General features: G+C 41.6%; 2 protein-coding genes across 2 annotated transcripts; both read right to left on the minus strand.

Moving 5' to 3' along the window:
- Positions 1-8,922: 8,922 nt before the first annotated feature.
- On the minus strand, positions 8,923-12,112 carry LOC104282938 (chromosome unknown open reading frame, human C1orf158). Its single transcript, XM_009881072.1, has 4 exons — positions 12,014-12,112; positions 10,895-11,008; positions 9,818-9,995; positions 8,923-9,182 (listed from the first exon to the last, which is right to left on the minus strand). Exons 1-4 carry the CDS (start codon positions 12,110-12,112, stop codon positions 8,923-8,925), a joined length of 651 nt encoding a protein of 216 aa, XP_009879374.1.
- Positions 12,113-12,517: 405 nt separating this feature from the next.
- LOC104282948 (arylacetamide deacetylase-like 4) lies at positions 12,518-16,483 on the minus strand. The gene is made up of 4 exons (XM_009881080.1): positions 16,364-16,483; positions 14,554-14,770; positions 14,289-14,352; positions 12,518-13,593 (listed from the first exon to the last, which is right to left on the minus strand). The coding sequence occupies exons 1-4, from the start codon at positions 16,481-16,483 to the stop codon at positions 12,819-12,821; spliced, it is 1,176 nt and encodes a 391-aa protein (XP_009879382.1). The 3' UTR covers positions 12,518-12,818.
- Positions 16,484-16,632: the final 149 nt, after the last annotated feature.

Here is a 16,632-nt window from a genome sequence, read left to right on the forward strand (position 1 = left end):
CGGACAGTTTGAAATCTTTCCACTGTTTTCAATTTACTGTGGACCATATTGTATGTAATGCATCTCATGCTGTAGAATTCCTAATCTCCCCCTAGAAACATAATCTGGGTCCCTACTGTGTTATATATATTACAGTGCCATTTCCAGGAGAGTTTAAGGACCTATGATGATAAATGCTAGTTTCACAGCACATTTTTGTTTAGGTGTTTCAACTTAGTCATACAGTGGCTGATAGTACAGTAAATCTGCATGTCAGTATTTATTTTATATAGGCAATCTGTTGTGCTCCTGACGTGGGAATTCCATCAGATATGTGACAATAAGGAAATAATTACTGCTGCAGAATTCTAAAGGGAAGAAAATAACTAGCAATAGAGGGTCTCCTTAAAATAGGCCTTAAAAACGTGTGGAAATTTGCTCTGACTTGGTATGTTTTAAGGAAAGAAAATGTTATTTTAACTACGAAGCTGGCAAAGTCTTACCATTTTGATTCCACAGCAGTAATCTCTGTAAAAGACATGATTTAAAAGCTGTTATTTCTCACTGTCTGAAGTTAAGTACACTCTTTTATTCTAACAAATCTGAATAAAATTAGAGCACTCTGAATAAATTCACCCTGCCTCTGCGCCTGCTGTCTTAGCTTGAGGCAGAAGCAGATGACTGTGATCTTGAAGATTGTCAGACTAGCACCATAAGCCAAAGCTACATTCACCTTAAAAAAACATGAAATTTATTCCAGCTTGGTAACAAGCTGGTCCATTATTTCAGGGGTTTGGTGCCAGTGTTCAGTTTTTTAAAAGGCCATCGGAAAGCTCACAGGCGTTTTTGACATTTTCCCATTAACGGGGTTGGTATCTCGGGGCTTGAGAGTGCTTTGTTTGCGTTCAGATTTAAACTTTTAACAGCTTACATCTGTCCCCCGTTCACTGGAAGAAGCTATTTTGATTTTCCTCGTTAGCAGCTCTGAAAAAGGAAAAGAAAAAACATTAGCACATTTCTCATTTAATATTAATTGGAACATATTTTTCCCTGTAGCAGTTTGCTGCTGATGAGATTTCAATGCCACTGACTGAGGTGGCTTTGCAAATGGTCCCTGTAAATAGGAAATAAGCAGCTGTTTCTGTGAAATGGCCAGCAAGAGCAAAGATTCATTAATCGGGGAAACAGGTACGGAGCAACCACCCTGTTTAACAGGGATCATGTAAACACAGGCTGACAATGCTGTCTGAGCAACGGAGCAGAACAGTTTGCTCTATGCTAACATTTTGCAGGGAGAAAGTTTAGTCAAGTGTTTAAAATATGGACATAAGGCTCCAAATGCCTGTGTTGTTTCTCCAGCTCTCCTGCTGGCTAGCTGCAGGCCAGTCACTTTGCCTCCTTGTAATGTAATCACTGACAAAGGGCCGGTTTCCCCCTGAAAACCGGCAGCAACATTTCTTGGATGTAGCAATGTCTTCAAAAATCACATCGTGGAGTGTGAAAGCGGCCAGCGTGTAAATCACACGAATTTGTGTGACAACGCAAATTGTTCGTGTTAAAACACTGCAGGTCATTTTGGGCTGCCGTGCGTCAACATTTTCTGTCTTCCACGTACCCTGTAGTGAGCGCATTGACTATTTCCAGAAAAAAACTATTATTGATGAAGGAGAGCGAGACCTCTTGCTACCGTGTCTATCAGCCGTGTACTATTTAACAGCTACCAGGGCCAAAGGCTGCTTTTTGGGTTGACTGCACAAAATCAAGCACAGCTTACCTTTGGCCCTGCTTTATCCTCGCTTCTACCGTAGTGGAAATAAAGAATAGTAATGATGGCACCGTCCATCTCCAGGGATTTCAAACCATTTGGCAAAGCCGCATCCTCTGAACAGGGATACGGCGCTGTTTTAAGGAACATTTGGGAAAGCGCTCAGACTTGTGCACAGTGTGCAGTGAGCCCCAGCGCCTGCAGCCGGTGGGGGCGGCACAGATCAGAGCTAAGAGAGCTCCTCAGGAGCAATTGTTAGATGCCAGAGGGCCGGAGAGATGCAGCCTTCGGGGAGTACTAAAACAGAGCGAATTCTGCCACCTGCCGCTTCCCTGCACGCCTGCAGTGCCCTCACGTTCGGCAGGGCTCAGCCTTGCTCTGCTCTGGCCCTGCTGAGATTTTACCGAGGTTGCGTTTGCCAGTGGGATTGCTGTATGTAAACCTACAGCCCCAGAGAGGGTAGGTTAAGTGACTTGCTTTCAGTATTTGTAAGTAACAGCAGTAAGGAAAAGTCTCCATGTAGTATGCGGTGATACACGTGGTGAAGAATGATGTCTACACCTGTTTTGCAAAAACAAATACTTGGATTGTGCTAAGTATATATTTAAAAGTAAAATTACCGCTAACACAAAATGTCAGCAGTATTGCAGGAGAGCGGGCTGTTCAGTGAGGGCACTGACATAATTAAAGGTCCTTTCAAAGCTCAAGCATTTGAGGGAACAGAAGAAAAAATGCAGGCTTGCCTGTCCAAACCGGTGGATTTTTATAGCATTCCTCTAGATATCTCAAAGTGAAGAGTTTAAATTAGAAAGCTGCCTCTGTGGGCAGTTATCAGCAACCAGCATGTGCAAAGCCGTAGCTTCTGTATCACTGTAGGAATTCAAAATTGCTTTATTTTTAAGTTTAAAACTCCGAGATTTTCTCTTTATTGGCTCTTTATTTTCTAGGCTGAGCACATGAGAAGCTCCAGTGATGCCTGGCCTCTCAGCCTCTTCTCCATAAGCACTTCTCTGTCCGGTATGAGTGTTCCCCACCGTGAGATGAACTAGGGAGGACAAGGCTGTAAGCTCCCGTACCAGCTGAAGCTGCTGCAGTGCTGGTGTAAAGGATGGCAGGGATGCCAGTGCAGAATGGAGCTGTTTGGAGCTTAAGGGAGGCTCCGGCCGCATTCCTCAGGGATCCTTAGCTCCCTCTCGGGCCAACCACTGTCAAGGACAAGGGCTGCCATCAGGTCAATGTTCTCTTTATATATAGTGCTAACTAAATTTAGTGTTAAATCTGCTGTGAAAATTTACAGCTCATAGTATTTACCTGACAGGCGTCCAGACCCTCTTGTCCAAATATACAGTTCCTTAAATTAGACACAAAATATGTCATGAGGCAGCAGCCTAAATTACCTATTTACTGAAGCAGGTAAGTACATCTTTCTGTAGCCAATCCTGAGTTCTTAATTTAAAAAAATGGTCTGGCTTGTTCCATATACTTTTTTAAATCCTGAGAGAGTATTTGAACAGTCGTAGGTTTGGGAGCTCTCTGGGCCAGGGGCTGTCTTTGGATTGTGTGTTTGCAGCTGCGTTCTGCACAATGAGGCTGCCGTCCTTAGGGGTTGGTGCGATTGAAAGAATGAAAGTATGTGACAATAAAGAGCGACTCCCTATAAAATGACTGCGCCTAGAGATTTTTTCCTTCTTAGCAAACGTTATTGCCCCAAAACAACCGGTCTATTATTTATATAACAATTTCCTTATGGGTCATTGTTGAATAGAACTCGGGTCCTTCCAAACCCAGAGCGAATGCCCCCATCACTGCAACTGCAAAATTATTTCCTTTATACGGCGTCAGGACAGAGTTCTTCTCTACACCAACTAGCTTAGGAGCTGCTGAACAGTTACATAGAGAAAAATATAATTCTATTCTACAGCAGTTCTTCAGTATCCCAAACTTACTCCTTTGTGAAGTCATTCCCACAAATAGCCTTTTGAACTTGTGTAGGTTTTAAACCATAAAATGAGGGAACGTCTCCATTAGAGACAGCTCGGGCACAAATCGGGTTCATGACACGCTGCTGCCTTTTTCTTGCTTACAGCTACTCTTGAAGACAAGTGCTTTCTTTGAAATGTGGATGTGGAGTATAGATTAAGTTAGATGTTTCTGCAAACAATGTCACGTTTTGGGAAGTTTATGCACTCTTGGTTTGGGTGAGTAAGCAGGGCCTAACCCTGCTTAGTGGTTAACTTAGTCGCACAGAAATCAGCGGGACCGTGCCCCTCTGTGGTCGGCCCTCTATGCCATCCTTAAGAGCTGTGTGATACAACACGTTGTTTCAGGTATTTGCTTTGTTGGATGAAAAGCTGGATGGGAGCTGTAGTTCCTGCTAAAAAAACTGCTGATGCATAATAGCGTTTCTATTTCTATGAGGAAAGCCCCACTGTCCAGAAAAGAAGGACCAAATATTAATTCTTTTTAAAAGCTAGTAAATTAATTTTTTTCCTGAAGTTTTACAAGTAAGATTATCATCATAGGTGTATTGCAAATGAAATTTGTCGAGACTGCTTAGACTTAGAGGGAAAAAGAGTACCAATGGCATGGTTTTAAGATGGTGCCTTCTAAGAGCTGATCAGTTCCACTCAGTTCAACAAACAGTACAAAAAATTAAAAAAGGATATTTACTAGCAGCAATTTGATGTTTTCATCACCAATATGAAAAATACATACGACAAGCTTTGCCTGGGATGCATGCCTCGTGTAACTGCCATCAAAGAAAGCTTTTTTAATATTCTTCTGGGAGCAGTGTGAGTCTGAATCCCAGTCCCAGTCGCTACACGTGCTTACAGGTCCCGCTCAAAGAAATCAGTGCAGTGGAATGTGCAGATGTGGAGGATGGGACTTGGCAGCCTTTTTACCCCCGTTAGGTAGTGCTCGAATTCAGCCCGTGAAGCTGGTTTACCAGTTAAGTGGCTTGGAGCGCTCTTTTGAAGCACCTTGCAAGGAGTATTTATAACTTTCTGAAAGAGGGCTCCTGACCAGGAGAACAACCTCTGGTCATCAGCCTGTTCCTCTTCTTCCTGAAGCCCTGCCATTTACTCTCTGTGACCACCCTCACTTCCCAGCTGGCATCCACAGTCCCCAGTTACTGCAGAACTTGCCAGCCAGAATCAGTGTTCCTGTCTGAGTCCCAACCCTGACTGAGATTCTCAGTCCAAAGAATCTGTCTTCTTGTGTAGGCAGCTCATCAGTGCTGACATCAGTCTCCTTCAAGGCAAGAAATATGCTTGCTTTGAGAGATGTGCATCAATTCTAACCACCACTTTGTCTCTTTAATGTCACAGAAGTTCAGCTAGGAGGCTGATTTCATGCAATCAAGACTGTCTAGAACGTTTTCATAACAAAGAGTTGTATCAAAACATCTATTTGCTCCATGAAAAATTGAAGAGACGGGTGTACCCTTGCTTTCCAGTCACAAGTGACCACAAGGCCCTGAGACTAAAAAAAAAAAAAGTTTCTCAAGAAACGCTTGGATGAATCTGACACATCAGCAAAATGTAGTCCTTTGCATATTACAGTGATTCCCAGGAGTGCCAGAGTGCTTGCTGTGCATTAATGAATTATGCCTTACGACATTAAGTGTACCGGAATAAACATTATCTATTTATTTGTCTGATAGAAAGGTATTCCGTTCTGAACTGGATCCATATTGCAGAGGTCTCCAAGTTCAAGAGTCTTTATCACCAGGTCTATATTTCAAGTTGATTTCTCTTCTTTATAAGGTAATGCTATTTTCATCATTAATATCCCCTCTTCCTGAAAAGCGTACATCTTCGCAGTGCAACCCAGCATTTCTGTTGTATGTTTTCTTTACTTGGCTGCATTTCTATTTACTAGTAAATGGATTTCTGAGTTATTGCAAATTTTTTAATGATGAAATTTCAGATTTTCTGACCTCTTCTCCATGGCAGCTTTGAACATCTTAATTGTTTCTGTTTTCACCTGTTCTTGAAGCGCAGGCAAAATGATCTCTGGCTTAATGAGTTTATCGTGAATAGAAGTCCTTGTAATTTCTGAATATTTGAGGAAGTTGGGAAATGTATTTGTGTTAGACACAACAAGGATATTTATTATTAAAGGAATCTCTAGCACAGCAATATTGTAACTGATTAAACAGCATTGTTTGTCTCAGCAAGAATTAGTGTCTCTAAACTATAGGTATAGCTATCCTTCATTTTTATCTGCCATTCCTACTTCAAAGCACTTCTGCCAAATGTGTATAGTACTTGGAAAAAAAAGTGTATATGCTTGCATCTACCTATTAGCAATAAAAGAGATGCACAGGATAAGAACCTAGTATTATGACTTAATCAAAATGGCCAGCAAGAAAATATAAATGAGGTATTGTTGGTGTGGCCGTGTGTTTGCAGGGTTGCTTTCAGCAATGGCTCGACCTTACAGTTCTGGGGGGTTCTGGCTGGAATAATCTAGGTCGACTACATTTTGTAGGAAGAAAAGGAGGAAGAAAGCTTGATTATTGGTCCTACTCTGTCTGAAATTTTGTCATGTAGAATATTTGAGCAATGTGTTTGAGATGACGAAATGTTCATTCAGTTTTCGTTACTGGCTGGTTGGCGTTTGATTCCACCTTCACTGAACTCAGATCAAGAGATGGAGAAGCCTGGACTCTGTCATGTCTACCTCGCCAAACAGCTTGATATCATCGGCAAACTTGCTGAGGGTGCACTCAACCCCACTGTCCATGTCGCCGACAAAGATGTTGAACCGTACAAGTCCCAGTACCAACTCCTGAGAAACGCCACTCGTAACTGGTCTCCACTTAGACATCGAGCCATTGACCACAACTCTTTGATTGCGCCCTTCCAGCCAGTTCTTTATCCACCGAGTGGTCCATTTGTCGAATCCATATCTCTCCAATTTAGAGACCAGGATATTGTGCAGGACGGTGTCGAACGCTTTGCACAAGTCCGGCTAGACGACATCAGTTGCTCTTCCCTTGTCCACTGCCGCTGTAACCCTTTCGTAGAAGCCACCAGATTTGTCAGGCATGACTTGCCCTCGGTGAAGCCATGCGGGCTTCAATCATAACTGATACGTCTTGTAGAATTGTTTGGGTTTCTATTTAAGAAGCTCTCTATCAAAATGCATTTCATGCAGTTAGCTGGCATGCTTTGTTTGATTCCTTTGGGTGTCGTAGTTTTATATTTTACTCATAAATGGCTCAACAGTTGAAAGATTGGGCTTGGGGAGCCCTGCCCAGTCAATTTACAGATTTGGAATTAATGTTTTCATACAAATTTCATAGGTGGTACTTGTGCATCTCAGTAATTCCCTGTACATCAAGCTCGTCATTTCTTTCCATATATGCGCTTTTGTTTTAGAAGCACAGTAGATCATAATCATAAATGTTTCATTTACTATAAATATTTAATAATTATGAATGATTGATGACCAGATTTTTAAGCAAACTGATAAAGTTGCGTGAAATGAAAACTACCTTTGCATAATTTTCTAAGCTGTACTCTAAATATTACACGGGCTTTGTTGTGCTATTAAGATGCATGGCTGATTGGTATTTTCATGAAAAATATTAGCACATGGGTAACAACAAGAAAAATACACTTTTTATAGTTGTATTGGCAATAAAATTAATCTGGATGGACTTTCTTGTGGATACAAGAATTTCTGTGTCACCAATTTTCATCCCATTGTGAGGCATGCCTTCTTTATAGGTTATTTTAAAGACGTTTTTTCAAGAGGATGTGCTTTTTATAACACAGCACTAATAGCTGGCTGTGTTTCAGTGACTACTTTCACCTATTTTGCTTTCAATTTTTTCTAATTGCCTTTGATCTCCCTGGGGCTTTGAAGCCAAAAAATAAAAACCCATAAAAGGCTTATCTAATTATGAGGGCACTTGCATCTCTAAAACATTCCATTAACAATGCTGCGTTCTGATTCACGCAACCAGCTGAGGGTCTGCACACCTCTCCCGCAGACGGTTTTGGATGTCTCGCAGATTAGTGAAGAATCACTTTGCCAATAGGTGCCACTGTTGCTCTGCACACACGTCTGAATCATCAATGTCCTTCAGTTGAAAATCCACCCTTGAAAAAGCAAACCTAGATCACCGTGACTAAAACGTTGCAGAGGTAAAACTCTGTACAGACCATGGCCAGAGGCTTGTCCGTGCCAAGAGTAAGGTGTATGCTTTATCTTGTTCCTAAAAATAATTATGTTATTGCTAATCTTGAGCAAAACTGATGAAGAGAGAAATATGCATTGAATTAATTGCTGATATATTTAGTCTAAGCCTTTAACTTGCTGCAAGTTTATTGTTGAGCCTCAGACCAATAGCAGCTGAACCTTGCAAATAGCTTCTCTGGACCAAATGGGATTTAAATGCGGAAGTTGCACATCAGTGCAAGAAGAATTTGGACTTCTGTCAGTACTTTTTATGTAGGTTGTTCACATGCTTTCCTAACTGAGTGAAGTATCAGGGTGGCCTATCCTGCAGTATAAAGGCCACCTGCAGCTATTTCTTCTAGGTTTAGCGTTTGGCAATATAAGGTCAGCTAATGTAGTTCACTCTGCAGCTTATCTACCCTCAAGTGCTATTCAGTATGTAAAGCCAAGGGCAATCAAGGTCCGCTTGCCTACTGCAGTGGGAGAAACCTTGGTTCACCTTGCCCTTAGATATGCAGCCGTTTCATATGTTTGCTTCATTCTTTTATGTTTCAGACACATTACAGAATAACACAAGCTTCTTTTCTCCTCTTGCTTCAAAGAAATGTACAGCAAATTGTATAAAAATAAAAGGAAAAAAAACAACTAAGGACAAAGCAGTTAAGAGATTTATATCCTTTCAGGTTCAATGCCACTCTGAGGTTTTTTTTCTTACTGCAACTGTTCATTGAATAGAAACCAACAGATGAAAATTTTGTTTTCAGTGATTTAATATATCTTCTGAACTAGTCCCAGCCATCTGCAGGTCAGAATGTAACCCAGCAACTTGTTCTAACTAGTAGACAGCCTTCCGCGTATATAACCTAATTCTCATTCCTTCTGCATGGACAGATCACTCTTACGTACACGGGCAACAAGCTATATTAAGTAGTACTTAAGATCACGCTAAGCAGTTTACACAAAGGCGTCCCCTGCTTTTCCGTCTCTCACCAGTTGCTGGTGCCTTGCAGATATTTCTGACCCCCTTCATAGTCCAGGATTCTGCTGATGTTTTGGGGAAGATGTCCCCAAATGGGAATGAATTTTAGGTCATGAATTTTGGCTGGTTGTCTCAGTTGACGAGTCACAAAAGAAGAGATCAGAGGGCTTTCATAGGAAATGGTGTAGACGCTGTTCATCACTCCAGCTTCTTCCTCGTGCCATTTTTTCATGAGGAGCTCAAGAAGGCCATAGTTGGTCGGTGGTTCTGAGACAGGAAATGATTAAATGTTAGAAATTACAGAATTAAATTTTTGGTCTTGGTGTTTTTACTCCACAGTTGTCATAGGGAATATTTGTACTATTTTGACAGCAGATTAAGGACAAAACAGATCTTTTTGTTCCGAGGGCACATATGTCTACCCTCTGGCCACAAAGGAAAATTGCTCTTCGATATCAATAGGACAGCAGTAACGGTATATATGTAAGGAGTCCTGATTCCTCATAGTCTCTCTGGTAGATATTTAAAAAGTTAGCAGAGCTGTACATGTCACTTAAATTTAGAAACATAATACTACTCTGGGAATTCTCCTGCTGGTTGTATCTCACAGCTCTCCTTGTTTTCAGCTGGTGTCTTGCATGATTGCATAGGGGAGAGAAATCTGTTCATTGACACTATCCTTCACTGCTTCCTATGCTGATTAAGTATTGTTGTATGGATAACATTTCCCATTATCAATCAGAAGAATAAGCTACTGACTGGGTAAGAAACTAGCCAAAAGTCACCGCAAAATCCATTTTCAGAATTAAAACGATTCTGAAACGGCGATTCCTGGCTCTAAGTCTGTATATCTACCGCTGCACCGTGTTCCATCTGTTTGAATTAACAATGCCAAAAGCTACCAAGAATGGGGAAATCTGATTTCTGAGGAACCCAGGCGAGCTTGCGTCCATTCCAGCTGCGGAGGGGAGGCAGCACAGGGTTGTAACCGCGTCTATTGTATTTATCGTCATACTCCGATACTAAATTTCGGCTTCTTGGTTCCTCATGATGGGTGAAGAAGTGCTGCATTGGCAGGCCCTGAAATGAGATGTACATGAAACCACGCTATTTGTCTTTGTATGTAGCATCCAGATGCCTTAGTGTGCTTTTGAGTCAGACTTTACTACCAGAGATATCACAGAATTTTGTCGGTACTACTTTTTTTTTTTGTCAGTATTACTTTTACTTATAATTTAATGCCTGAAAATAAGGGCATTTGCATTTCAAGTAAAGTAAATTTCCAGTTAAATTAAGCAACTACATCTGTATGTCATGAGATCTGATTAGTCTGATTTCAACATATGCATCCCGGATTTGCAGATACGTTTAAGAAGCCTGCAAATGAAAAGCTGATTGTCTTGTGCTGCTTAAGCGTTTAATTGTGCACTAGCATTACATATACTGCCTTCCAACTGGCTGTCAGGAGAGAATGGTAAGAATATTTGGGGGTGGAGAGGCACCTTGGAGGAAGGGACATTCTAGCAGATGATAACTTGGGGGAAAAGTATTGTGAAAGATCTGGGACTCATTTAAGTGCAGTTCGTGCCTATGAATCGGAGATGTGCTGCTGAAAATAATCCTCTTTTACCAGCAAGCTCATATCGTAGCCCAGGGAATGTCCTGAAGACACAACACCCAGTCCTAGCTGGCTGATTTTTTTCATATGCCCTGGTCACCCTCTGAGGCAGAGACTGGGAGACAACCAGAGGGGCTACCAAGAAGTATGTGCTGTTTATCTACCTCTGAAAGGCATCCGACTTTAATCAAACATACGAGGGAGTTCTGGATCCTGTAAACTGGCCACGGAGCTACAGTGCCTTCTTTTACACATACCGTTGTTTAAGGATATAAAGTATGGTTTAAGTATTAGTCAATGATCATCGCTGTTTGGAACGTTGGCACACACAGCCCTACGTTTGAAATTTTTTTTTGCTTACCTCAAATTTTCCCATCATGGTTCTCCTTAGTGTTTGGTCCGGTTTGTGATCTGGGAAGCAAATGAAGTCTGTTTTGTATATGCTGCTGCCGAGTTTCCCAGTGTCTTTTATAAACTAGAGAGATGTACAACGCTCAGTATAGTTAAGGCAATCTGATAATTACAGAATCTCTGTTCCAGTGCTGATTTCTTCATCTACGCATTTAAAAAGCACTTATTTGGAAAGAAGTCTGTGCTACACACTTTTTCTCAGATGGTAAAGTCAGCTGGTATAATCAGCCATTGTAAAATTCTGGATTGATTCCTTGGTGTAAATATAAGATACTTTACAGCCTTTGAAAAATTATTCATGGTTTGGTGTTAAATACTTTCACCTGGCACCTGAACTACCATCTGAAAAGGACAAATTATTTTTTTCTGTCCCTTTGTTCCTACTTCTGCCACAGCAGGACAGTCTCGGCAATATAGTCTAGCATTTTGCTCCAGAAAAAAAAATAAATCTAAAGGAAGTAATTTTAGCAGTCAGGAGGATTTGCCCTATCAGCTCCAACTGGAACCTAACTGGCATGTTTTGACAAAGTTAAATGTTTTATGATAAAATTTTGCTCAGCTCTTAAGCAGGGCATGCAATCTATTGAGCAGCTCCGCTAGCATGCTCTTGTTTATACAAGCAAATTAAACCAATATCCAAATTATTAAAGATCCTCTGACACAAGTAATAATAAGGATTAACTTATGGGTTAATGAAGGGTCTCTTGTATAATGTTGGTATATATTATTAGGTTGTATATATTGTTGTATAGTTGCATGTAAGTTGTGTAGCAGTCTGAAGTCATTTCCATAAAAACTGCAATAGCATTTTTAATCGCTTCATGTTCCATCTGGTGTGAACCGCACAATATAACCCATGCTCAGGCATTGCTTCTCTCCTGGAGTAGAGAGAATGGCAGATCATAAAGAAAATGAATTGATGTAGGACAAGGAAGATGCTTCTCCTCCCTTTTGTTACTCTTCTGAGATGAGCCTGGACTCTACCTTGGGGCTGTAGCAGTATACAACCTCCAGAGTGCTGGGTCTGACCCACTCTATTCCTGCTCTCACACTTCTTTCCCGATCTTACCCTTTTCCTCTCTTCCACCCAGTTTCCAATGAGAACTTTAGTAGAGTATTTGGGTTCAATTTTCCACCAATCCTGTCCATCTTTTTGCGATGCAATCATATTTGTCTACCAGCACTACCTTCCCCTCCCTGGTTGTTGGAACTGTCCTTCAAGTTATGTGGGTGAAAGATTACTCAGTAGTCCATGGCTAAAACTAGGGCAGAAAGGGGCTCTGCTTCTGCCTGCCTGTGTGCTGAGAAATGTGGGTGATGTGTGGAACTGCTTCGCCGTAGAACCGTTTCTGTTTGCTGTCCCCGTGGTGACTGGCGTTCCAGTAACCACATTCTAGGTTGCATCATGTTTACTATTGAGCAAAGCAGTGGCTCCTAACCCACCAAATTCAGCTGTGTTTCTTACTCTAAGAGAGTTCAGAATCAGAGCACAGGGTACGTTTCAAAACAGTGTGATATAAGTGACATACATACTCCTCCATACCAACACACCACACATACCTTCACGACATTCTCTCTTCCCAGACAGACACATTTTATTTTAAACAAGTGGGGCAAACCAGGATGTCCATTCAAAATAATGTTGTTCTTTATTGACACAGCTAAAGTTAAGGGCTTGCCGCGTGGTACAAGCTTGTATAAGGTTTGCATATTCCATGTTCCAACTAACAGCTGGAATGAGGTTCTGATGAGCCTTGTTTATCATTGTTAATGGCTGCACTTTGATTAACTACCCATCACTTGATATTAAATATCCTAAAAAGATATTTTCCTAGGTTGAGGCATGAACAGACTCGTGGAATCTAAGATGTTTACTATAAGCCTTTTAGGAAGTTAACAACGCTGTCCAATCCCCTTTTCCCAGCTGGAAATGAGAAACCGCAGTAATCATATAGGCTTATGACTCCATGGAATCCATCCTCGAGGTGGTACCAGGTCACTTGAACACCGTTGTCCTCCAGTCTCTTCTTGTAAAGCAAGCCATCATCCCTCAGCACATCATACTCACAAGTCAAGATGAAAGACTCTGGCAGTTGCTGAACAATAGCATCCTCAGCTAACAGCGGACACAGGTTGGGCTCACAGAATCTTTTCACTGTCTCATAAACTTCAGCTATAAAATCAGTGGGCCTAAGTGGCTTCACACCTCTGACCTTAAATTTTTCGGGGATGTTATCTGGACTCACCCACTTCCTGTACTTCAACCTCATCTCTGGAGGAATATGGGAGCCCTCCAAGACCTCTTGCATATGCAATGCATCCCCATTTAGGTACTGCAAAGCAAAGAAAGCGGCACGTTCTCGGAATAAGAGAGGGACTCCTCGATTTTGATGATAAGATGGTAAATTGAAGTCCAGCGCCTGAAGGCCTGGGTAGATCAAGATCTGAGCACGTAGTTTGGGGAGGTCTGATCTACCTGCAAGGGTCTGGCTAACAGCGTCTGCTAGATTGCCGCCAGCGCTGTCCCCACAGACAATTACATTGGCAGGATCCACGCCGTAGTGCTCTATATTCTTCATAAAGTGTATGGTAGCATTAAGACAGTCTTCATACGCAGCAGGGTATTTGTGTTCAGGAGCTAAACGATACCTAGGACACAGAAAGAGACAAGTATAAGAGAAGGAAATGTCATTAGTATTAATCAGGAAATGGTATCCTATGCTGTCTTCCAGCCCTATCACTTTGGGGTGTGTTTCCTCCGGGTCAGGATATTCATGACCTCCTAAGCAGACATCCCTCAGTTAGTGACTGAGGATGAGCTGTGAATTGTGTATTCAATCACAAGGTCTCAGCAAAATAGGATTGTCTTCTGATTAAGAGTCTGAGCAAGACTTTTGCATTTCTTAGTTGTGCTGAAAACTCCCTGTGTATTCTTGACAAGGTAATTTAATAATTTTGTGCCTCCACTTCCTATGTGTAAAATGGGAGTAATACAGTGTGATTATTCTCTCTTTTTGTTTAAGTCACAGTTTTTTGGAGCATCTTATTACATGTTCATATGTTCAGCACAAGGAAGACTTTTTCTACCTAAGTTTTGGGTTGGCTTTTATAGATTTTCTCAGTGGGCCAAATATTTCCATTTGAGTCTTTTCTGAGTATATCAGGGCATGAACAGTTAAGAGCTGTGAAATCTCTGTTAGTGCTATTTGTCTCTTTATGGACTTCACTGAATTCTACAGAAATTTCTCTGCAAAAAAAGAACATCTCCAGCACCAGTGCAGCTCTGCTGTGGCACCACAGCAACAATAACCTCCAAACAATAGAACTGGGTAGGGTCCACTTACTGAACGGAGACAACTACTGATTCACTTTCCCTGGATAGGTAGCGGCATACTTTTTCATAGGTATCTGGAAAAGAAATATTTTTATTAGTGCTTTGCTATTGCCCTAATCTTTGAGACAGCTGGGGAGTGTTCATTCCAGAAAGGCATGTATTTGTCTTCAGACTTCCTCCCAAATCACATGCTGAAACCTCCTCTTATTTCAATTTTATAGAAAGATGAGAATGCTCTTTCTACATGACTATAATTCCTCCAGCAAATATCTTACCGAGACTTCCAAACACCCAGCCTCCTCCATGAAAGAAGATGATACCTCTCCTTCGCCCATCAGAGGTAGCTTTAGGCTGATAAACCCTCACAGGTACTTTGTTAAACTGCCGATCCTGGATGAAGAGCTTTGGATCTACCCCTAGCTTCCGTCCCTGTCGCACGTATCGCCCAAATGTGATTTGACTGCAAAGTCCAGTCTTCTCCAAAATCCTCCCCTGTTAAAGGTAAAAGAAATCAGCACTTCTTTAAGTCTTGAGTTAGCCAAGGTACAAAAACTCTGCACCATACTTACATTGAACTGTATTTGAGGGACATTTTAAAGAAACACGGGGCTTACCAAAAAAAAAATTTAAAAAATGTGGTAACATTGTAAAATGTGGATATGCTGTAAGAAGACATAATAATAACAGCACAAGAAGTTAGAGTAACTACAGCGAGGACTGTTAATAGAGAAGGATAATGACTATGTAGGCATCTCCCAAAGAGATGTTTGTTCAAACAGGTTGATTAGTCCTTGGGGTTTGCCTTAATAAACCCATGGAAAACAGTGAGGAAAAGTAACTCCACAGCTGGTTTTCTTGATAGGAATGCCCAGTCCTAAGAAAGTGAGAGATCCCAGGAGAGAGTCAGAAAACTGTATTTGTTTTAAGTTTGCCTAGATTAGTTTTACCGAAAAGGAGAATTTCTACTTTTTGTCATACCAGTAATCACTGGAATCTAAAGAATCAGACTGAGAAATCTAGGCTTCACATACAGCAGTTTGACCCTGTTGTCTGACAAAAATAAAGCTCTCTGATTCGGGAAAAACAATTTTCCCAAGTTCTCACATCCTACAGACTGTAAAAAATTTATTTCCAGTACTCAAATCCAGTGTCATTCTAATATCACATCAGAAATTTTATATAGACCATCCAAATGGGCTGTCTTGGAGTATACATTTTAATTGTTGGTATTGTCCTGCACACCTTTGTGCTCATTCTTCTGTCATTTATGCTTGATAACAGCAATGAAATGTCGTATATAGAAACAGCCATAAAAACTTTAATAGTTCTTCATTGCGTAAACTACTATTCCTGAATTAGACCATAAAAGTCAGTAAATTTGCAAATCTTAAGTGCCGAGTTGTGTTGTGCAAGTTAGTTACTGCTTTTTATTTGCACAACAGATTGACTGAGCAAAATCAAGCAGCTTCCTTTCCCAATGCTCTTGCAATGATCTTGCAAGCTAGAGTGTGGATCTGATGTAATAAGTGAACAAACAAGAAGTTGGGAACCAAATTAATTAATAGAATCAAACAAACTGTTATAGTTCAGTTACTAAACAAGATCCCCATCTTAAATGCCCAATGACAGTCTGTCTTTAGCCATTGCCTTGTAGTCACCTGCTAGTGGGGTTCAGGAGAGCTGGGTAGCTTTGTCAGTAAATTTCAAGAGGATGTAAATGGTGTAAGAAACAGTGTGGAGGAAAATAAGATCTGTGTGACAGCAAAGACGATGGTGTGGCTAAAGGAGCAAAGGATAAAATTGAAGATTTAAAAAAATTAAAAGATACAGCAAGTGACAGAGTTGAGGAGAGCTCTAATGCTGTTTATGCAATGCTGTAAAAGGGAGTCCAGGGATTAAGTAAAGCAGCCCTAACCGGATTTTGTACCATAAATGTCAGCAGTGGCAGGAGCAGTTTGAAGGGCTGTAGTTTTCCTTGTGCAAGGTGACTTCGCCTAAAGCTGAGGGCAGTTATCGGGCAAAACACCAGCTCAGCTCTGAATTGGCGACTTAAATCAACACGGCCGTTTGCCAGCCCCTGCTAACGAGCCCTGGCATGCCACTTCTGAACTGGGAATGGGTTTTGCCAAAGACGAGCAACGCACCGACTGAGGGTGCTCCCCATGATGTGCAGCCGCAAGCATCACATGAGGGCGGCAGGGACATGCGGATCCTAATCCAGGCTCCTTCCCCCCACCCTTCCCAGCGCAGTCCGGGGGCCGGGACTCGCCTGGGCTTTGTGCCACCGGCGGTTGCCCACCCTCGCCGTTGGGAACGGCGGGGAGCGGACCTGCGACACCCCCGTGGCATCCCCC

This window comes from Charadrius vociferus, unplaced genomic scaffold (assembly GCF_000708025.1).
Source record: "Charadrius vociferus isolate BGI_N301 unplaced genomic scaffold, ASM70802v2 scaffold663, whole genome shotgun sequence".
Lineage (NCBI taxonomy): Eukaryota > Metazoa > Chordata > Aves > Charadriiformes > Charadriidae > Charadrius > Charadrius vociferus.

Bases quoted from the DNA above. Each gene is read 5' to 3' on its own strand.
- LOC104282938 (XM_009881072.1), bottom strand. From the start codon at position 12,112: ATGATTGCATCGCAAAAAGATGGACAGGATTGGTGGAAAATTGAACCC. The intron at 11,009-12,013 runs GTAAGATCGGGA...ACATCTCTCTAG, and splicing joins GGGTGGAAGAGAGGAAAAGG to TTTATAAAAGACACTGGGAA. The intron at 9,183-9,817 runs GTAGCTTTTGGC...TTCCTGTCTCAG, and splicing joins ATCAGATTTCCCCATTCTTG to AACCACCGACCAACTATGGC.
- LOC104282948 (XM_009881080.1), bottom strand. From the start codon at position 16,483: ATGTCCCTGCCGCCCTCATGTGATGCTTGCGGCTGCACATCATGGGGA. The intron at 14,353-14,553 runs GTAAGATATTTG...TTTCTTTTCCAG, and splicing joins CTGGGTGTTTGGAAGTCTCG to ATACCTATGAAAAAGTATGC. The intron at 13,594-14,288 runs GTAAGTGGACCC...TCTGTGTCCTAG, and splicing joins TCAGTAGTTGTCTCCGTTCA to GTATCGTTTAGCTCCTGAAC.